Source organism: Thermobia domestica, chromosome 9, assembly GCF_964235325.1.
Source record: "Thermobia domestica chromosome 9, izTheDome1.hap1.1, whole genome shotgun sequence".
Taxonomy (NCBI): domain Eukaryota; kingdom Metazoa; phylum Arthropoda; class Insecta; order Zygentoma; family Lepismatidae; genus Thermobia; species Thermobia domestica.
In genome coordinates, this window is record NC_137462.1 from 5,327,453 (window position 1) to 5,351,499 (window position 24,047).

A 24,047-nucleotide genomic window follows, 5' to 3' on the forward strand; every position below is an offset into this window, starting at 1 on the left:
ATCTAAAAAAAAGAAATTAATAAATAAAAATAAAAGTAAAAAATAAACTAAACTACTTTCAAGACAGTTTTTGTCAACCCTGCATTTAGACCATCTGACCTTCACCACAACTCTGTGTAGTGTTTAGGCTACCTACCGACATACTAATTACTCTTGTGATGGCTGAATTGGATACTATATTAGAAATTGAGGAAACAACTTTTTTTTTTTTTTTCATCACGGGTCAAAATAGTGTGGGCCGGAATCGAACCCAGGCTGGAGATAATTTGCTGATAAAAATGTGGATTAGTAGAGTTTGTTTCGGAATAGCTATGAGTTATACAATTGAATTATCATGTCTTGGATATATTCGTTCCATTTTCTGTATTGTAAGCAGTGCATAGAACATAATCATGGAGACAATAAAGCTTTGAATATGTGCCCTAATGTTCAGTTAAAAGAGGCATAGAAATTCATTGTTTTGTTGTTGAATTTAAATGTAAGTGTGTTCGTTGGTTTCACTGGTGTTAGTGATTATGATGGAACGTTGTTTGTAGGAAATGGTGGCTGCTGCTAATCAAGTGAGAGCGTCTCAAACAGGAGTTACAACGAGTACTCCAGCGGTGGTATCAGTGGCAAATCTCACCCAAGCTCAAGTGCAGGCTGCAGCACAGAGATTGGTTAGTGCCAACATGGTGTCTGGTGCTCAAACTGGCGTCACAACAGTTGCAACAGCCACAGCGAAAGGTATAGTATATTACAAAAATTGGTTATACATAATAGATATGAAAAGGCTCACATTGCATGCTTATATTTATGATTTTGTAATGTCTGTACATCAGTGAACAATATTTGTAAGACGAAGTAACTCGAAATGTAATTTTTTTTTCCTTTGTTAGATGTTGTCCTGTTTATAATGGGGTTATTTTTCTGTGTCGCAGGTGTGGCAGCGGGAACCGTGGCTCCAGCTGGTAAGAATTTGAATGCAGCACAGCTTCAGTTCTACAGACAACAAGCTCTTCTTCAGCAACAACCATTCACGTTGCGAGATCAGCATTTGAAACGTCTTCAGGCTGCTCAACCGGGTGTCGCTGCGGCTGGCCAGAAAGTGTCCGTGGCTGTAACGCGGGGAACTGCCCTGGGAGTAGCAGCGTCTGCAGGGGCAAGTATCAGTGGAGTGCAAGTGTCGCAAGCACAGCAGCAGCAGAGAGCTCAAGTAGGCTGCCGTTTTATTTTATGCATCAGAGTTGTCCGAACGGTTACTGATCTACAAGTAATACTTAATTTATGTGGGTGGCATCGATATGAACCGCTCCCAATATTCTTATGGTGTGTGGCAATTTAATAACCGAAACACAGATATTACAACACAATAGTAGATGGAATACAGTCATTTTGAGATTCGAACAAATGCTCGATTGGGTTCGATCATGTATGGGAGTAAGATTTATACTTTCATTGTACACTCATGTCCAAAATGATTGTCGCATATCTATAACTGTCTTCTTGTAAGAATATAATTTGATAATGATTTTGCAGGGTACTTTTAATACTGATACTATGTATATAATCGGGAAATGTATATATGTGGTAAATTTCATAGGAAAAGAATTATAAATACGAAAATCAGAATGAGTAAAACAAATGTTGGTAAATGGACAAGAAAGTTTTATTTTCGTTTTATTGTTCTTATTGTCTGCTCTTTTGACATGAAATTTGTCACACAGATGTCTTTGCAGATTATACACATACTAACATTGTAAGAAATACCGGCCTAATTCGTTATCAAATTATATTTCTACAACATCATATTTATAGACATGCGACAATAATTTTGGACATGAGTGTACGCGCTTGTCTAAATGCGACCAGGGGATTAATTCTGTCTCCGTCAAATGAGTATCTGAGGAAACAAGCAGGATCAAGGCGGCTCAAGCGTAGTGCTGGTCATATATGCGAAGTTGTGGAAGTGTGGACTTCACGTCTACATTGACCAGTTCCAAATGTGGATCGTACCATTACCTTTTCTATGGAATCAAAACTTTTTCTTTTTTTGCCAAGTGAACTTTGTGGTGGACAAACACCGTGTGCATGGGTTTTCTCGGGGTTCTCCCGCTTCCTTCCAGTTATTCATTCCACCATTTCATTCAGTTCTCATCATTACCGTCTCCTTTAGCCAAGCCCGCATAACCGTGGAACGTAAAACTTCATTTGTTAAAACTCTTCTTTGTGGTAGAAAACGTATCGGTCAGTGTGATAGTGCTTGAAGCAGAAGCATAAATGTTCTAGAACGAATAATTTATGGAAATGTATTTGTCATCAATGTGATTTGAAGAGTAAAAGTAATCGGTCAAGCGCGAACCATTATATTACTTTCACCTCTGTGTAGTATATCATTCGATTCATTTGTTCTTTATTCTTTCGCTTTGACGATAGATACTTCGGATTAAACTGTAATCACAGCTCTCTAGGAGTCCTGGAAATCTATTTAAGGAGGTTGAAAATTATTTATTTATTTTACTGAAAGATGTGATTTGGTTTTGTGGATGCTGATGTGTCATTTATAGTAGTAGTTTTTCCGCCCTAGGCTGAAATCGTGCTTAACATGTTTTTCCGGAATTTCATACACATGGCTCTCTCGAGCCCCATGCATACAAAGTCATATATGGAGTGAAGCATACATCTATGTGCCTAAAATAACGTGAAAACAAACTATTACTCGTGAACTGTTGTTGACGGCGCACAGATGATGAAGGTAAATATATATATACAGTTTATCGAAAGTGAACAGCTTTTTTGTAATAAATAACAATCGCAAATATTGCAACGTGTGGCGGTGAAGGTGTTAATTAACAGTTCTAATTGCATACATTTAATTTTTTGAATTGGCCCACCAACCACCTCAGAATCCAACATGCAAGCGATGTCGCAAGTATCAACATGTACTAGCGTGACTTCATTAGTAGAATGAATAAGAAATTCATTTAATAATGTATTCTATGTGCACCATATTTAAAGTTCGTTAACTTTTCGGACAACTCTGAAACTTTATTTATTTATTTGTTTGTTCTTGGAGAGTGGAGTTGATAAAGCGTAAATTGTTTATATTAGAAATGCATATTATTATAGTATGCATTATTGTTTTAATTTTCTTCCCTGGGTTTATAACCTCGGATCTGTACAAACAGTGTATAGAATGCGCAGAATGACTGTCACAAGTTCTTTCTTAGCCTGATTCCTCGCACAATTCCATAAGTTTTTGGTTCATGGGTCACATAGGCCAGGAGCTGAAAAGGGATTCTTTACCGCAAATAAAAACAATTGCGTTTGCCTAGTGTGTATGTTCCCTTCGTACTTTATTTTGCGATTGATTCTAATTTACATTAGGGTGACTAGACGTTCCGTTTTTTCACAGGATTGTCCTTGTTTTCAGAAAATTATCTTATATCCCTAGAAAAAATGCAAACGGGACGTAAAAACTTCTTACGTATATTTGTCCTTTTTTATATATATGGGGAAGACCAAACCTTCTACAACATATTCACTCTTTTAAATAGTATGACATTTAAAAGACAATCAATGCCCCCTAATCCTGGATCCTGTTAAATATTATCTAAAAATTAAAAGTGGAATAGGGTGACACTCCTTCCTCATTGGTATCAATACCGACATAACAATGACTATACCTAGATGGCTTTTCAAATCATCCAGTTTGCCGTGTTCCATTTTTTATTTTCTTAATCTGGACACCCTAGTTTACGTGTATTTTAAAGTAAAGACTTAAACAAACAAAATGACCAATATTGTTGTCATTTGATGCCTCTACTACATATTGCCTAATAGAGCCTGCGCATTTTATGAGCTTGAGTACATCACGCTCTATTATTATTATTATTATTATTATTATGTGTCATTTACTTACATAGTTCATCTTATTTAATGTATATGTTCATGTCATTCTGATGTTTTTTCTGTATAATTTGACGTAATCTTTCATTGACCAAAGTGCAAATTTCTGCTGTGCAATCATCAGATATTTCTTCATATTTCCAAACCTGGTCCACATACACAGATATCATGTAGAAATTTAAATCATTGAAAGTAGTCAGTAATTATTAACTTTGTCTCTCTTTCTGTGACAGTTGATCAAGCAGGCAGCAGTGGCAGCTGGCAAACAGACGATTGCCCGAACAGTGTCAGAGAGCGAAATGGCTGCCATTCTGAAGCGTCAGCAGCAGCTTCAACAGCAGAAGGCGGGAACTGCGCAGGTGGCACAAGTCCAAGTCCCTGCGCAAGCTGGATTCACACATGCACAGCTTCTAGCTCAAGCGGGTTTACAGGTGAGAAGGGAATAAGATGTATTCTAGACAGTCATGATCCTAACAAAACATTGCTTTAAAAAGTGCTATTTGATAGTCGCCTCGAAGTGCTGGTTCCCGACAGCCCATCAGTGGATGAGTATCTACATTCATAAACATTAGTCACACTGTCCTATATGTAGTAGTTCAAACTTCTGTTTTCCTCTCTGTGAGTGAATGTTCTTGGCTAGAATTAGAGGTATTATAGAACATTTGGAATCTGTAAATACATGCTTTTAGTTGAGTACGCTTGTTTATAGATCAAGCCCGAGGGCAGAACTTTCTTTGTCTTTCTGCGATGAACTCTTGTACGTCAAAAATTTTCTGCAGGAATTCCAAAATAAAAAATCAAGATAATCAGTTCCAGCAGAAGAAACACTTGTGATTGTTAAAAATACGCTTTACGCGACGTGAAAAACAGTTCAAACTATATTTATGCGAGTCGTCCGTGCATTTAAGACATCTACACAAAGCAGGCATGTTTTTTATACTTTTCTTTCTTTCTTTCTTTCTTCTGCACAGGCGCGGCAAATTTTCTGTGATTACATCGCAGATCACGGTATGTTCTGCTAGGGGGAGATCAAGTAATAATTCTGTAATTGTTCAAGAATTCATTAGACATACGAGGGAGACCCGAAAAAAAAAAAAAAAAAAAAAAACGGACTGAAAGCGCGTGGCCGTTCTTAGGCATAGTAGAGAATTTTTCCGCTAGGTGGGTCTATAGTAGAGACCTTCTCAAATTAGTTGCTCAAATGTCTTGTGCGTAGAAGATTGATGTTTGATTGTAGTGTTGTTTTTCCGAACTGTTCTCGTTTATCGTCTGCGAAATCGTTGTGAGAGATTTAAAGGAACAAAACCTATGTTAGAAGATTTGCTTCTTGCTTGCAGCGGAAGCTTACCGAATGCTTCAACAGGCTTTCAAGAAGGGTGCTATGAGCGCACACAAGTTTTCGACTGATTGAGCGCTTTTAAACATGATGAGATCAATGTTGAAGATCATGCTAGTTCTGGGTGCTCTTCATCATCTCAAAACGAGGAAAACATTGAAAAATCCGCCAAAAAATCAACAAGGATCGTTGTTTCACGATCGACGAAATTTCAGAACAGACAGGAGTGAGTTAGGGCTTGTGCCAGCGGATTTTCAATGAGGTTTTGCAAAAGAGACGCGTTGCCGCTAAGTTTGTTCCTCGCCTGCTCACACAGGATCTTGATATTTGGGCTCTCACGAGTAGGCTATCGTTCCCTGTCCTCCGTATTTGGCAGGCCTAGCCCCGTGAGACTTTTTTTCTATTCCCGAGAATGAAAAAAAGAAAGAAAGAAAGAAAAATCTAAAAGGGAGGCGTGTAAAAAGAGCTTAGCAGAGGGTACTGGATATCAAAGTTGAAGAGTTCCAGAGATGCTTCAAACAGTGAGAAAGAAAACTGGAGAATTGCATCGCATCTAATGGAGATTGCTTTGAAGGAGACGGAAAGTATTTTGTAAAAAAAAAAACTTTAAAAATTATTTTTTTTTTTTTAGAATAAAAGCCATTTTTGAGGGGGGGGGGTTCCGCTCGTATATATAGCTTGAAGATGTCGTCACCTTGAATAATATAAAATTATTGTTACAAAAAGTTACAAAATATTTGAAGGTAAGGTTATGTTTAACTACAAATCTTATGGGGGGGGCGCGGTGGCTCAGTGGTAGAGCGTTCACCTCTGGTGCTTGGGGTCCCGGGTTCGATCCCAGCCCCCGCCAAGTGAATTTTGTGGTGGACAAACACCGTGCTCGTGGGTTTTCTCGGGGTTCTCCCGTTTCCTCCCACTTTCTTCATTCCACCATTTCACTCATCTCTCATTATCACCGTCTCCTTTAGCCTAACCGGCATAACCGTGGGACGTAAAACTCAAAGATTTCATTTTACAAATCTTATGTTCGTGCTCTTTGTAAGGTTCAGTGTTCCTTGTGTAAGTTCAAATTATAGCTCTGAAGTTGGATTCTCTACTGACTTGCCGCATATGATCACTTATAGTTAAACAAAAGAGCGTGCTCTGGTTGGTAACAATATTGGAATAAGGATGCAAAGAAGTTTTACGAATCAGAAAGATATACATTGAATCATGAAACCATAAATATAGTGTATATATAAACTGTACATTTTCTAAACTTTTTTTTTTCTGCATCCTGAAATGCGAAAAATAACTAGTGTTTAGCCATATGTGTTGTTAATATTTGTGTTTTTTATGTACTCACGTGAATATATGACTACGCCTATTCACTTAGGTAGCTCTTACTATTTATGTTATGTTTGTTCTTGCATGTTGTTAGTAACATCTAGGGTCGCCAGGCTTTGGAATCTGTAGTAAATAAATTAAATGTCGACTAAGACCAGGGAATTCGTGTTAGTATTGAGTTCAAAATCTTATGTCGTTGCGAATTCTGTCGAGGAATTTGAAGCTTAAAATATATAAAACAATAATCATACTTGTTGTTCTGTATGGTTGCGAAACATGGTCGCTTACTCAAAGGGACGAACGCAGACTGAAAGTATTTAAAAATAAGGTCCTGAGACAAATATCCAGACCCAAGAGAAACAGGAATGGGAAATGGCGGAAACTTCATAACAAGGAACAACATAATTTATACCGTTTTCCATACATTGTTAGGGGCATCAAATCTAGGATGTACAAGTAGGTAGGCCGTGTAGCCAGAATGGAAGAAGATAAAAACGCCTTCAAAGTTCTAACTGGAATTCCAATCGGAAAACTACCATTAGGAAGACCTAGGCGCAGATGGAAGGACAATATTAAGATGGATCTCTCAGAAGTAGGAATACAGAGTAGACACTGGATCCAGTTGGCTAAGGATAGAAGTCACTGGAGAGCTTTTATGAATGTGGCATTGAACCTCTGGTTCCACAGGCCATAGAGTGAGAGAGTTAGTAAATGAATACTCGATATTAGAGAGTTAACATTAGATGCATGTAACTACGTAGTATATGAGTTTTCTTTTTCTTAGTAAAGTCAAGACTAGAGAACAATACGCGTTGAAGGACTTGCCTTGGGGAGGACTGCGAGCGGAAACTCAGTTTTTACTGTTGTTAACTGTGCTACAGAAATAAATGTAACGTATTCGCAGATATCTCATTTCGGTATTCATACTAATAAAGGAACTCAAAGGAACATGTAAACAATGTAATCTCAGTTTGTGTCTAAGCCTAAATCAGTAACGAGACTTGAGCGAGCGTAAGCCTGCTCCAACGTTATTCATTAGCAACCAGCCTAACGATAAACGCTGGTCAACGCGTCGTGTCACTCTGCCTCTAATCCAGTCCGAAATCGAACCCAGGGCCACGCGAACGTGACTCCAACACTCTAGCCCAGCAATTCTCTCATATTGATTCCTTTATGAGATTAATGTAATAAATTGATTTTAACAGTAATTTGATAGATAAATGGTTGATGGGCCGCAATGGCTCAGTGGTAGAGCTCTTACCTCTGGTGCGTGGGATCTCTTGTTCCATCCCAGCTCCCGCCAAACTATTATTTTACAAGTTTCGAATGACTGAAATAAGGATCCAAAGCTCTGGTATCCCTAGGAATAGTTGGTAGATAACCGAATTGTAAGTTGTGACGTCTGAGTGTTACGTTCTTTCCTTCATTTCTCTTTTTGTTTCTTTCTTTCTCTGAGGACGCGAACTCTGACAAAGCATTTCGCCTTCATTTTCTATTCAAGGTAAGTATTCTGGTCTCTAAATAGTTTATAATATGTACCATTTGTTTGTTTGTGTTTGTATCGTTCGGTCTGTAATTTAAGTATAGCTCGTTTTAATGTTCAGAAATTTTCAGTAGGTCAGTGAGAACTAAATTATATTCCCGCGTTGCTATTTCACTGTGGTTTCAGAAAGTTTAACGTTTTAGTCGTGTTCATTCATCAGCGGTATATTTTTTAGATTAAGAATTATTTGAATTTTTGTGTCAAGGCAATTGCATCTAATACAGCTTTTACGGATTAAATCGTGTTTTGTGTATGTTTTTCAGGTTCAACAGTCAGGAGCTTCAGGCCAGCCGTCAGTTGCTACGCTTGTTAAAACGGTATCTGCACCGTCTAATGTTCCTGGTGTCACTATTCCTGTTGCTGGAATAAATGTGCCTCAGGTAAATAGTGAAGGTGTTGACTCTTAGTTTGCTGAAGAATTGTGGGATGATTTTGTAGTATGTAGCATTTCTGATTACAATCATAATTTGATACATAGAAAGTTAAATTAATTTCTTGTCCTGCTCGTGTATAGAAAGATTTTGAGTACGCTGAGGATTGAAAATAATTTTGTGGGTACGGTCAAAAAAAATCCTACCTGTATTTTTTTCTTTATAAACTAATAAAACAATATGACTACCTAATTCTTACCTCTGGTTCTGTAACTTAAAAGAATACGTAACTTTCTAATGTATTGAATAAACTATTCATATTCATCGATCTTCCTAAATTTTTTGGGGATTAGGATTAGAAATTAGACTCCTGGGCTTTCGCCATCTATGGCCATGTTAGTCCGTCATGAATGAGAGATGACGTCCCTCGGCGATCACACTATCCAAGGAAAGGGAAGGAAAGAACGTATATGTTAGGTACCATCCCGGCATTTGCCTGACGTGAATGAAGAAAACCCAGGAAAACCCCATTCAGAATGGCTGGCCTGAAAAAAGTCTTTATACTTTTTCGACCGAGTGTCTCCACTGGGAATCGAACCGGGACGACCCCTACCAAAGACTTTCTAAATTTTTGACAAAATGCATGGGTAAGTTTACTCCCTTGTTGGCAACTGTACAGTCCTTTTATGTCCTTTCCCGGTGGTCTAGTGGCTAGCATGCGCGCCTTTGGTGCGTAGGGTCCCAGGTTCGATTTCCTGTGGGGGAGACTTGAAATTTGATCGCATCACGGTGGTTCGGATTCAACTTTGAACTGTAGGTTAACGTCTTCTATAGCCTCGGTGCTGAAATGAACTCCCAATCCTTCCTATTAGCGAACAACGAATGTAATAATATATACGTAAAAGGAACAATCCCAGCTCTTTGAATCACTTTAGAGAATGCTAAGATCCTATAGCACCTGAGTACACATTATGTGTTTGTAATAAAATTTCTTCTAGTTTTGACTAGATATTCAAAATCAGTGTGTAAGCATTTCAGATTAAAATCCGGAGTTGAGCTGTGCCTATTTTGGTTATATGAGAAATGGACCAGAAAATTCTCAACTGCTAAATGATAGTATAAACCTAAAAATGGATAAAGATCTTAATACTATCAGAAACAAGTAAGTTACATTTCCATGTGACACTCCTATTAATATGTCAGAATGTTCAATTGTGTATTTTCTGAACATATTAAAATTTTTTTTGGTTTCTACTCTCATCAGAAACATCTCAATATTTATTTTCTCTATCAATATTTCGTGTCAAACGTATGAAATGTGTTTCTTAAAACTAGGAATGTCGCGCAAGCAAATGACCCATTTCCAGAGGCATCAGGTATCTCGGATTCAAGTTTTTCAGCGTCTTAGGTTTTTGGCACTCCTTTTCAAAAAAAAAAAAAAAAAAAAAAAAAAAAAAAAAAAAAAAACCGCATTGTGTGCATTAAATTCAATGATTATTTTCAAAGTACAGGATCAGTTTTGTTTTTTTCACACAATTTTCTATATTTTTTAATATAATTTTTGTAGGTGATATTAGTCTGTAGCTGTTTGGAATAGTTTCTATTATCTTTTATAATTGAATATGTGAGAGATTGTACTAATACATCTATAATGTTTTAATTTTCGCAACAGTGACAATATTACCTAAGTTTTAACTTACGTATATTTTAATGTCGAATTGACTAATTGTTATCGTCATTAATTATTATTATTTTACTTTCGTTGACAGACTTAGAAACTTTTGCGAAGAATGTGTTAAACGTGTCAAGTTTCCCTGTTTATAATAACCTAAACTGCTTTACATTTATGTACAGAATTTTTAATAAAATTGTCGGTAGCATTAATTTTTGCAGTCGTAATTTCCTTTGTGTATTTTCTTTGAGCGCTGTATATATCTTCCACTACATATAAAACAACGACAATCTTGCAAAATGACGAGACTAATCATTAACACCTTGCTTTTACCTTAGTTGTAGAAAATTTGTAGCATTTCAATTTTCTTTGACAAGATGTTAAGACATCTAGACATCTTGTTAAGTTTGTACATTAAGAATTCTCAGGCATTTACATTTTTGCACCTTAAGAATATTTGTTGTCACACACTTTAATTAGTTTGTGCTTATACTAGAGATATTATCTGAAATTCATTATCACCATCCTAGCATTCCTTCTTTGTTTTACAAGGGCTAATAATAACCATAGACTATCTGACAAAAATCATTCTACGAAAACACAAAAATTGAATTTGTATGCACTTAGAAAAAGTCCGAACAAGCTTTCTTCCTTATTGGTTGAGAATTTAAACCCTTTTAATCTCACTGTTCCCAAATGGGAACAATTTACTTTTATCAATTTTTGTCTGTGGATTATTTGTTGTGGATTTATTTCGTCTTTTACAATAAGGACCTGCTACCAGTCCATCTGCTACTACTAAAATGCTCAAAATATATTAAATGAGGTCAGAATCAATAAGTGTAGAAGGAATTAAGAAATTCACAAACCAAAATAAATGAGTTAAAAAGTAAAAATTAATAGGAGAACTAACCCTGACAATCGAAGGATAAAGGCGGAAATGAAACCTGTTCTTGGACGCTGAGTCCGATATCGAATAACTGTTGACAGATAGACGGACGGAAATAATCCTTCTTTAACAGTTCCTATGCATATGCATGAGTTTGGAAACCTTAAAATAAAAAAAAAAAAAAAAAGATAAGAATAATAATATAAAACTGTTAAGAATGTATTGCTAGGAATGAAATTGTTGAATAATATCGTATGTGAAACTAAAAATTTATAGTTTTTGAAATTTCAAATTGTCAATTAAATTAAACCAAAATGGAAGTTGATCATATACTTATCGAATCTTCAGTTTTTTTTTTTTTTTTTTTGTTTTTTTTCCTATTAATTCCATTAATCTATTTAGAAATGAGTGGGAATAAGACATAACTATGAGGTACACTCATGTCCAAAATGATTGCCGCATATTTATTACTGCCTTCTTGTAAGAATATAATTTAATAATGATTTTGTAGGGTACTTTTAAAACTGATACTCTGTGTATAATCGGGAAATGTATATTTGTGGTAAATTTCATAGGAAAAGAATTATAAATACGAAAATTAGAATGAGTAAAACAAAATGTTGCTAAATAGACCAGAGAGTTTTATTGTTCTTATTTACTGCTCTTTTGACATGAAATTTGCCACATGTATGTCTGCCGATTATACATATACTAACATTATAAAAAATACCGGACGAGTTGAAATTATATTCCTACAACAATATATTTATAGACATGAGTGTACATTTTCCCCATCAATTTCGCCATTGAAAATAAACAACATGGATCCAAAGCTTTTATATGGAAGCATGCGAAATTCACAATTCCGTTTAGATAAAGATAACTAGTCTTGTTATAAAAGAAAAAACGTAAATTTTCTTCGCTTTATTGTCCATTTATTTCCGTATGACGCTAAAAATAATGTCTTATTCGTGTTTTGAAGGTAAAAGCTGCCATTACTCCAGGAGGGAAAGCTACAGCTGCTACTCCTCAACAGATAAGACAACTGGCGATCCATCAGCAACTGCTGCAGCAGCGAAAGATACCCCCACAGAAGGTAGCGCAACTGACACAGGTAAGGATAGTTTGGAAGCTAATATATGAAGTTACCCGACGTAAATGAATCGGTAGCTTTGTTGCGTTTCAAGCGGGGCTTTTCATAGCTTGAAGCCCACAGCTTTTTTCAAATTTCCTCTTATTTCCATCAGATAAATGCTCGATTGATATCTTTAAATACATACCCTAGCAGATTTCTGAGATTTCCTTCTCAATTCCCATTGTTAATGTATTCAGTAAAAAGAATAATGTGCACCGAAGATTCCGTTCTTGTTTTTTCCGCTCGTTTGTTCAGTTTTCCCTTCGGATTGCGATTTTCCCCGCAAATTCGATAGGCAAAAGTTCGTTTCTACTTCTCTCATTGCCAGTTACTTAGACTGTTATATAGCATTAAACAATCACTTTATGACAACAGTATTGCTTTCCCGATGCAAAAGTAATTAAAAAAAAAAAAAAAAGAAAAGAAATTAAGTAACTAATTTCGTGACAAACTTGTTTTTGTTGAAATGATTCTTGGAGAGTTTCTGATGAAAGCATTGTAGTCTTAGACACGAAATATATATGTAAATCTCGCTTTGAATACTAGTACTTCATCTCTTGAAGATGATTGTTTACACATTGCCTATTGACCTAATATGGCAATCAAAGAAAAACAGTAAAAAGCACGAAATTTCAACTCTCTCTTTTTCTTTCTTTCTTTCTTTCTTTTTTGCTAATTTCGCGTAGTTGACAAATTATTTCAAGAAAACCCTTACTTAAAGTCGCTAATACCATCATTTTCAAAACAGCATATGTATACTTTTGAGAGTACTTTCTATCATCTGATGAAAAGTAGAATTACTCTTTAAATATATATATTTGAATTATTTTATTGTTGGCAAGAAGAGATTTTGACTAATGTTAGTTAGCTTTCAATTATACTTATCTTAAACTATCTGTAAACTAATTGCACCATAAATCAAACTCGTATACTCATTTTTATATAAATCTGGATTCTTTATTCCTCCATCAAATCATATCTTTGATCTTAAATCTTTTGACTATAATCTCTTTTAATTTTTCCCAGTTCATATACTTGTATCTTCAATCTAATCTTTGTCCTTAGAACATATATTCTATATCTTCATTCCATCTTGTTTATCTTAGCAACAACTGTTTTACATGAGAATCACAGACTAATAACCTTACGCTGCACATGTGTACTCTACCGTGACACTTCCTGCCAACAATTACATGTTTATTTAACTTAACTGTGCATTTCTCCTAGATTTGTTCTTAAGTAGTATTCTGTTGAGGATGTATTTACCTCGACAGATAAAAAAAGTTATGGTTATTTAAGATGTTACCATTAGGTTTTTAACTTACATTATCTTGTACTTATCCTATGTGTATCGTACTAAAATGTAAATTATTTTTATTTTCTTGCTTTTGTCATGTTGTAGGAATATCAACATTTGTGATGTTCCAGTACAAAATTTCTATTCTTATGTAGTGTAATATTCTTGAATATTGTGTGACAAATGCAATTGAAACAAAGATGCAGAAGTATTTGAATGGAATATTAGCTTTGGAAGTCAAACAAGAGACATGAAGGATAAGTTCGGTAAAGTGAAGCCACTAATTCTAGGAATATGATTATGTGCATTTTGATTTCGCTTTTACTCAGGAGTAAGACCAGGGTTTATCACTTTTTGGGGTGGACAATAATTGAATTCAGTTACATAAATATTATTTCTGAATCTTAATGGACGTTCTATATGATTGAAATGGGGCGATAAATGCTTACAATTATGATATATGTTTTTGTGTGAATTATTATAAAACATGAGGTGTAGCAGTACAGTAAAAGTTATACCGAATCTTTTGCGGCCAATGACGCTGCATTTGCAACAACTACGCTGCGATTACACAGAATGATTGGCTGGTGTGCTGTAACGTGTGTAGCAGACAATTCGTTCGTGCAACTATCAAGGTAAACACTTTACGGTGAATGCTAATTTGGTGCTAATATAGCAGTCAGTTGGGGTAGTAAGATAACGCTACAACAGCAGTGATTGAACATCAAATGTGGTTAAAGAGGAAAAGACATTTTCGGAGAGAGGAAACAATCTTGTGAAGCCAAATTGAAGAGTGACACAATCAGTTCACAAGTGGTCACGTCCCCACCAAAGAAAATCCATACCTAGGAAGACCTCACAAAATATAACATTCATATACTTCCGAAGATGAAATAGTTGCTGAATGGGCGGGGATGCACTTCAGCGGAAGAACTGAATACCTTCTAACACCTGCTTGAAGGAAATAACCAAAAATGACTACCAGTGCTGTTTTGACAAATAGTATGTCACTCTTCACGACCAGTGCTTTGGTGTTCTGTAAAAGTGTGTATTGTATCCAATAAAGGTTAGTGTAAAAATTCGGTTTCTTTTTGACTCTACTAGTAGCACAAGTAGCTTCTCATTGCGTACAAGTAAACAAAATATGATTTTCAATAGAATCCAAAATGTACTTGTAAATAATGTATGATTTGTGGTTATAGGTTGCAGGGAAAGCAGGTGTTCCGGCACAGTTAATTGTACAGGGACAAAAGCAGTTGCCGACAACAGTAACGGTTCAGCAGATCCAGCAAGTGATCAAACAAGTCCAGCAGCCTCAAACGGTGCAGCATATAGCTCACGTGAGTATACTTGATTCATACAATGGCTGCCTCATTCAAAGCTAAACGATAATTATTGTAGTTTCTGTAAAATTCGTGTTTTCCTTGTCTGATATGGAGATTTTTATACTACAGGTTGGGATAAGATAAAATGACTCCGAACTTTATATAGATACTATATTTTTGTATTTATAACTTGCTTTTCTGTATATGACATCTATTTAGGCATTTTATCTATACACGAAACTTTTATTGTAAGTTTGCTGGTACGTTCTTGGCAACAGCTAATTTTCTCAAACAGACAATTTTTTCGAAGTAGCCACGATAATAATGACGAAAATAGGTAGTTGTGTTTAATCTCATGATGCATTGTGTAGCTTGAGTTGTTTCTTGATTACCCTTTTTTCTCTCTAATTTGTCTGTGAGGTGTTCAAAAGAAGACAAAGAAATGATTCTGTAAATGGTTTAGGATAACGTTTACAAGAATGATGTTGTGCAAACGTTTCAAATTTAGTCTAAACATTGTTCAGCAGAATATGAAGGTAGAAACGCAAGAAAACAAAAGAAATTAAAAAAAAAAAAAAAAAAATTGAAGCATATTGGAAATTGTGATAACTTCTCTCGTAGACTGTTGAACTACCAGTCTTCTACATTTAGATAATCTTTTCCCATTCCCTCGGAATGAAAGAAATGAGACATTTTGTCTTCTACCTATTTTCGTGCACCTCTAGGAAACAAGTTGAAGCAACACAACCAAGCAGGAGCTTAAACACAATTGACTGTATTATATTGTTAGCCGATACCAGGAAAGTATAACGGTTTTCACTGAATAGACAAATAGGCGCATAATTGAATTATGATTCCATTCCAATGAGCAAAAGCGTAATACAATCTAACAAATGTTTTGCATATCGATACGTTACTTTTAGTTTGAAGAATTTAAAAGTTAGCGCCATAAGATTTGATTTGATTGCAGCGGAAGCTTCTTCTTCACCGTTGAAAAGGATAATGTGATCCGCGGAAATTTGCAAAGTATTCACACTTAAAAGTTAAGTCTGTGATTATAGAGTTATTGCGATAAGACTTATATGTAAAAATCATACGCTTTTTTATACAGACAGGGATAGGAAGCGCTCCAGAATAAGAGATATTTCGGTCGAAGATTGTAATATCTGATTCATATTAACCCCATAAACTTTGTAAAATCTTACAAACAAAATAGGTCTTTTTAGAGTGATTTCCTTAACTATAACACTCATTCGGTCCTTACTAATAGAACATAATGAATATATACTTGAATTCACCAAAGTTTTACCTCACCTCCATGTTCCTTACAACAGCCAAATTATTGGTAGCTTCTAAATATTTCGAATAACAATCCGATTATTCTTTATCAGTCACATTTTTTTCCTTCCGAATTCTAATTCATGTAATATATATAACCGAATAATCAGCGGTATTTGGTTGTTAGAAGAAACGTAAAGGTGAAATTCAATAACACACGAAAAATGAAAAAGTGAACGGTTAGAACAAGATTCGAACCCGGAATCTTCGGGATACCATGCCGATGCGTTAACCACTACGCCACCCAACTGGGGCACGGACTCTCTCACTCACTTTTTTCACTCTTTGTGTGTTAATAAATTCGCACCCACAAAGGATCTGGTGTGTAAAAAATCCGGTTGCTTCCCCCTTTCATTACCTTAATATATGAAATCATAACCGTCAAAACGTGTTCTCAATATATGGGCACTGGATTGCCCAAGCACAGTAGCTAGGCTGTGGTACAAGCCAAGTGGTCTAAGTGGAGAGCACCGACTTCAGGAGTGAGAGTGTGTGGCTGTTCTGGGAAGTGTTCAGGGTGGTGTAGTGGTAAATGCATGTCGGAGATCCTGGATTGGAGTTCCAGTCCATACATTCGCTTTTTCACTCTTCTTTGTGTGTTACTTAATTCGCTCCTACAGAGGATCTGGTATATAAAGAATTCGGTTGTTTCCTCTTTTCGTTAATATGTGAAATTAAATACGTGTTTGTGTTTCATCTTGGACTCTATATTGTCATTATTATAAGCTGCATTCACTTGGAATGCAAGGTGCTTCATGCTTTGACTAAATTTCAAATCTAACTGAAACATACTGGCAGTCTTTCAGATTATTTGGTATTCGGCACTTTTAGATATTGATAAACGTCGTCTGTCAATATTGGAAATTTAAACGAAGGAAAGTGATTTCCTTTATTCGTGATTAATTGCAAAAATTCCCAGTAAGATTAATTGGAATAAATAGTGCAAGGAGAAATTGTTTATTTTCTGTATATAATAGTATTTCCATGCAATAAATTCGCGAGTATTGTGAAAAAGTATGGAATTTAAAGAGAGAACTTTTAATAGCAGTAATTATCGCTATATTACTCTTGTGCGCTTAGTAGAAGTCTGTGTTTTGGAACAAATGTATTCCAGAAAGAAATCAGTTATAAAACACTTCTGAAGAAATTATTTTCAAAGATTTTTCGCTGTGACTTCATCAGACGGGGAGGAAAGGATAGCGAAACTCGTTCAACTTTCAGCCTGGTAACATGATAACTTGACGGAGCTAATATGCATTAGATAAAACGTTCTTCAATTACTGTTCCTTTAACCTCTAATATTTCATTTCTTACTTTTAATCTTTGTCTGAAGAAGATAAGCTAAAGTGATTTCTGTTTGTCTCTAAAAAGAAACACGTACAATCAGCGACAAAAGTTCTTTCAGTTTGATGTAATAGTTTCGTAAATAACTTCAAAATGGAAGGTCAATTTGAGTACAGTTTTCAGTAAATTTAAAAAAAAAAAAAAAAAAAGTGATTTTCTGAACGTTCCAGCCATACCACAGTTATTCCTAAAATACATTTTATCAAACGAAAAGAGCTTTTGTCGCTGATTGTACAATACTGTATTAAATTTTAACATTCTACTTTAATAGATCTTCGCAATTGTATTGCATTTAGAAACAAGAAAGTTGATAATGTGTGCGTCTCGGTGTTCTCCCGTTTTCTCCCACTTCCTTGATTCCACCATTAGCATCCATCTCATCATCACACTCTGTTAGCCTCGGTGCATGATCGTGGAACGTTCAACTTCTTTAAAGTTGACGTATGGGGTTACGGAAAGTGTTGAAAACTATTGAGAGGTAGTATGGAAGTGATTGTGTTTGTTGTGTAGGTATCAGGAGCTGGACAGTCAGTAGCAACTCAAGCGTCCACAGCGCAAGTGATCTCTCATGCAGTATTAGCGAAAGCCCCTCAGGTGACTGGAGCAACTTCAACGGTTACAGCTACGCTTCACACCGGACAAAATCTGCAGACGCGAGTGATTCCAGTCAGTGCCACGCAGCAGTCACTCAAGCAAACCATTCAGGTAAGTTTTCTCAATGTTATGTTACTATTGGTTCATACTTAGTTTTGTATTATCTCATTGTACTCATTAATTCTAATTATCTGCGAAGACATAGAAAGAGGACAGAAATCGTATGATATTAAAAATGGAATTTTTTTAAAAATGAACTAAAGATCAAAATAATTCAGATAAGCGGAGAGTCATAAGCCCAATTGTATATACTTAACATTTAAAATAATCTAATTTATATAATCCTCATATCGTAAGAAGTGACATGAAAGTCATGTCACGATAGTAGTAGAGATTTTTAAATAAACTAAGCGTGTTTTATTAAGGGAGAGAAATTAACTCATGTTTGACATAGTAAGAGTAAGGTAAATTTTCAAGTACTTAACAACTACTGGAATGTATAGAATACATTATAAATTCTACAGTAAAAATACTAACATGTATGTTCGTACAGCGATGAGTAATTTGTGGTCTTAAACTTCACATCTATAGTTCGAGTCCATCTTGAGCACTTTTCTTCGGGACATTTTAATCCTAGATTACAAAGGTGGTTTGTACCGAACGTGATTACAAAGGCGTAGTCTGACGGACTACCTTGAGTGAAAAAAGAAAAAAAAAAAGGCATATTTACAGTGAAAACTTATACTTTCGGAAATAAGTGCATTTAACAAAGAACAAGTAAGCCGAGAAAAGCATCAAATTCAAGTTTCATTAAGGCTGATATAGTATAAGTTTGTTCTTCATAATTAACGTGTTTTGACTTTACACTTATATTAGTATACTCAATTATTTTAGATTTCATGTCGTCAGTGAAACATTGGGGATTTAAATCTTTTCATGTTAGTAATATTCATTGCTACTTTTTTTTGAACCCCTTTGAACGTGAACTATATCTCTGGCTGCGTGGTGTTTTGGTCTGTTCGAACGTTCAATAGGTTTTGTACATCATTTTTTTTTTTTTTTTTTTTTTTCTTGACCCTTCAAAAAAACTTGGGTACATTCAACAATGTAAGAATTATCTTCTAAACGTTGAAAATGAAGGCATTCCTGTGTTATTTCTCCTATATTGGATCTCCGTTGCCATCACCACTTGGAGCATCTTCCTTCCATCCCCTCTTAGAAACGATCTTCTCTTTCCCTTCCTTTGATATCGACGGAACTTGGAGTTCAGCATTTTCTAAATGAACCGTCTTTATCTTCTTCCGAATCTCAAAACTCACGCCGAAGAACAGAAAACTAGTCACATTTTCTTCACAGGATTGAAATTTGGGTCGGTATCAATATCGTCTGTCTTCATGACCTTTTCTTCATGGTCCCAAGTTTCACTTGCTCTATCGTCAAAATCAGGATCATAGTCACATTCCTCTAAATGTTTCAAAATTTGATCTTTCTCTAGATCCATTTTGTTTGCCAACAGTTGAGAACAAAACTTTACACACTAAAACACAAACATATCCACATAAATCCTGACATATTGTAACCTTGGGCTTACGACATTGGGACCAAGAATCCAGGTCTCAGTACAAAGAAAGGAAATTAGATAAAGGGTGCGAGGACTTTATTAACAAAACTCTACCAATTCATATAAAGATCTGTACATACAGGATCATACTTACTACTATATTCAGATTTCAGAAAAGTAATTACATATTTTTTTTTTACATAGATACCAAACATATTGAACTACCTTATAAAGAAATTATACAGAAGGAAGTTCATTATAAGTAGGACAACATACATCATATATAAAATTTGTACATAATGGAAAAAATCACTAAATTAGAAACAGAATTGTTATGGCAACATTGATTCTCAGCTATCACATCACATTTAAATACATAGAAATTTCTGGTATTCGAGGTTGGACAAGAAGACACGTGTTTGCAATGAATGTACGTCTAGTTCCTTAAGTTTGGTATCGTTAACCTTAATATGAACTTGTATATTGACTTGAAATACACTTGGGGGTCATACATAACATAAAAGAATATATATTACATCGCAATGGAGAATCTTGTTTCCGTTTGAGATCAGGGATAGATAAATTAGAACTAATGAAGGCCACTGAAGTGCTATTTATAAAGTGTGAGTAGCCTACATCTTTAAAATTTAACTTAAAACACCTGAAGAAGAGCGTTCGAGATTTACGTTCGAAGTATAGATGAGAAGTTTAAGACCATAAATTACTCGTCACTGTAGAAATACATAGGTTAGTATTTTTGTAATACATTTTTTTCTTTCCTAACGGGATTGTACAGACATGTAAATCATCTTACTTTCTATGAAAACATATCTCACTATTAGCTCTAAGGCCGGATAAATCATACTGCTCCACAAAACTGTAGCATCCCAAGAGAACGTGGAGTAAATGACGTGTGGGGCTCATTGAACAGTAGTAAAAGACATGCACGTACAAAGAGACGCACAGGCAAGGCGAGGACCTGCTATAGCGTTTGCGTAGCATCGTCGCAATTACGGTGGACAGATTTTGTCACGAAGCAGACACGACAGCCAAATTGTGTCCGAGGCTGCAAGTTGGTGGTTCCTATGTGGGATATCGAGCTACCTTGCAGTGGCTGGCAGACATTTGAGTGACGTTGACCGGGGGCGAATAGTTGGGCGATTGGAACTAGGCCGATCCCAAGTGACGTTTCACAGGAATTCAATGTGAACAAAAGTGTTGTGTCAAGGCTGTGGAGTCTCTTCCAAAATGGACATACACTCAATAGACGTCATGAAGGAGGTCGTCCGAAGACGTCGGCTGCCAATGGCCGGTTTCTCACAACTGCTGCCAGACGGGACAAATGTGTTAGTTGTGCAGGACTGTATGCCAGGGAGCCTGTGCTGTGTGTACCATTGAAACGAGAGCACAGCACAAACGTGCGCGTTATACAAGGTGTCAGGAACATGTTGCATTGGGGGGGGGGGGGGTCAGTGGGCGCACGCTATGTTCTCCGATGAGCCTCGACACAGTTTGTCTGATTCTGGTTGGATATTAGTATGGAGAGAGCCAAGAATACGCTATCACCCAAACTTCATTGCTGAACGTCCCCATTTGGCGGTGATTCTATTATGGTATGGGGCAAGATCATGCTGGATGGGAAAACGGACCTCCATATTGTGGAACATTGCACTTTAACGGCACAGCGGTATCGGGATGAAATTCTCCATACACGTGTGCACAATTTTCGCGAAACATTTGATGCGGATTTACTGTTTATAGATGACAATGCCCGACCACACCGTACACATCTGGTGTCCGAGTGTCTGGAGAACGAAGACATCACGCGCAATGCATGGCCTGGATCCTCTTGGGCGGCGAATAACGCATGACAGTCCACCACCACGCACTCTTCCAGAACTGCAAACAGCTTTCCTCGGGGAGTGGCGTGATCTGCCGCAAGACTTGATCTACACTCTGATTTGCAGCATAGAGGCTGCCTATGTATCTGTTCGTGGTGGTTACACGCCATATTGATTGCTTATATCCTCGCACAGTCCAGTTTTACATGTCGAGATACCATGGTTCTGAACTTTGTGGTGACCCTGTATATCCTAACTGTATTGTTGTCCTTCATTTGTGTCGCATTGTGCATTTGTATCATCTTTCTTTTTATTATACTTGTAGCAGTGATCTTGTCGTTTTAATTTCTACTACTTCCTTCGAGTTGCTTAAGTTTTGAGGAGCAGTGTACATTCAAAAAAACTTGAAAAAAAAAAGTTTTTCGTTGGAGCTACTGCAGCTGTTTCGCTTAAAACTGTCCATAATATGAATCTCTGTTTATTTTATCTTCAGTTGTATTTAAAATACAAATAAATGTTTTGATGTAAAAAGCTATGTGTGTGTTTCTATCAATTTGTGATTTCGTCCTGTGCATATTCATTTACTTCACACCGTCTTTATTTTCGAGTAAATGTTTAGGGAAGCTAGAAATAATTCTGTTAATATTTTAGTGCACCTATATTCAGGCCCGTATTTATATATTGTGCGCCCTGTGCTCTAAATAATTTGCCGCTCCCGCACAAAATTTGCTGCCACCCCCCCTTCCCGTATACGACCTATATTGGAGTTGAATTTACAGTTTTTGGGGTCACTGAGATGAATAGTGATAGTTTTAATCCAATTCAACTTCAAGGTCATACTTCACTCCCGAGGGAGGAGACGAGATTTTAAAAGTAATCGAAAACGACAGATATTAGTGTTGAATTCAAAGTTTTCGAGATCGTTGGGTTTAACGGTATCAGTTTTCATGATGATCAAGTACATCCTCACTCCTTGGGGTGGAGGTGGGAGAGGATTACTTTTTAAAAATAATCAGATAAGCTACTGTAATTAGAGCGAGTTAAACACATTAACATATTTTTTCACGCTTGCGCGGGAATCTACGGGTTGGTAGTTTTAAATTCCTTTTTGTGAATCTTTAAAAAAAAAAAATCCAAAATTTGCCGACCTATGCACGAGAACAGAATAGCACTTACCTAATTACAGGCCTGCCTATATTAGTGTAGATAGTCTCACGGACTCCATTGAAGAATAAATAACAAAAAATATCATTCGCATTTTTCTCATGTCAAATGGAAACCATTATTAATAATCCTCATCTCTCCTTCTCTGTCGCTCTTTCTTTCTGTTTTCTCAGTTCTCAAATAGTTCTAAAATGCCTGTGGCGAAATGTTGATTATGTTAATGTGTTACAGAACGATTTTGCTTCTCTTGTAGGTAGTCACAGCGTCTCCAGCAGGTCAAGCGTTGGCTTCTGGTACGAGAACCGTGGTGCCTAATGTAACGATTGATTCCTCAGGTCGTCCTCAAGTGAGCGTGGCGTCAACGTTAGCCTCGGCCTTGGCGGGAACGATTAAAATGGCTCCTACCGTCTCAACAGCACAGCAGCAAGCATTACTTTCACAGGTGAGCGTTTTCTGCCGTTATCGCATTTTACACATTGACCCGCATTATATTCGTGCTCTGGGGTTTTTAATATAATACACAGATATGAAGTATGTGTACTATGCATTAAGAAGCTATGATCTATTTTCTCTTCTTGTCCCACCAGCCTGTAAGGGCCTTTCAATTACAGCAAAATGGGATGAGATTAGTATAAATCTTAAAATGGTAGAGATGCCTGCCTATATGTGTATACATTCTTATATACACCGTCCGACAGTTTGAGACTGATTTTATTGTGATGAGACAGTGAATGCAATCCGTAAACCAATATGTGCGTTCGAAAAAGTAGTCCCCCCCCCCCCTCTACAGTCGTGAAGCACCGCATTATCGCACGCAAAACATGACGGAAAGTACAATGTCATTACCAGCAGTCCCTGAGAAACCCTCGTCATGCAAACAGCATGGTCCAGAAAGCGAATATCAATTTTAAACTGGGTAAAAGTGCCATATAGACTGTTGATTTGATGTGGAAAGTGTATGGAGATGTGGGGATACGGAGAAACTTCGACTTCAAAGTCAAAAGTAAAGACAGTGCTCATGTGTTTCTACGATAGTAAGGGTATCATTCATCATTAATTTGTACCAGGTCACACAGTGAATACCCTTGGAGAGTTTCATGAAGAGAATTCGTCGTGTTCGGCTGAATACTCAGCCCCATGTAGCTGGTTCCTTATCCATGACAATGCATCCGCTCACCAAGTAGTACTTCTTCAGAAATATTTGGTCAAAACAAGTGTGTGTGTGTGTTATAGACTCCCCCTCTTCTCCAGATATGTCCCCGTATGACTATTTTCTGTTCCCTAAACTGAAGTTACCATTAAAAAGACGACTTTTTGACAATATTGAAGACAACGTGCAGCTGTGACAACGCCATTACAGAACATACCACAAAGTGAGTTGCAGAGATCATTCTACTTCTTCTTTCTTGATCGTGCCACCCGC

The 24,047-nt window shown here is 36.5% G+C and overlaps 1 protein-coding gene across 1 annotated transcript in view; it reads left to right on the top strand.

Moving 5' to 3' along the window:
* LOC145694357 (uncharacterized) overlaps nucleotides 1-24,047 on the top strand; it is a gene marked incomplete at its 5' end in the record, with an annotated part of 56,286 nt that overhangs the window by 26,058 nt on the left and 6,181 nt on the right. Inside the window, 8 exon segments of the mRNA XM_081770498.1 lie at nucleotides 537-726; nucleotides 921-1,195; nucleotides 4,122-4,319; nucleotides 8,357-8,473; nucleotides 12,008-12,139; nucleotides 14,660-14,797; nucleotides 17,975-18,169; nucleotides 22,878-23,066. Coding sequence (XP_081626624.1) covers nucleotides 537-726; nucleotides 921-1,195; nucleotides 4,122-4,319; nucleotides 8,357-8,473; nucleotides 12,008-12,139; nucleotides 14,660-14,797; nucleotides 17,975-18,169; nucleotides 22,878-23,066 — 1,434 coding nt within the window.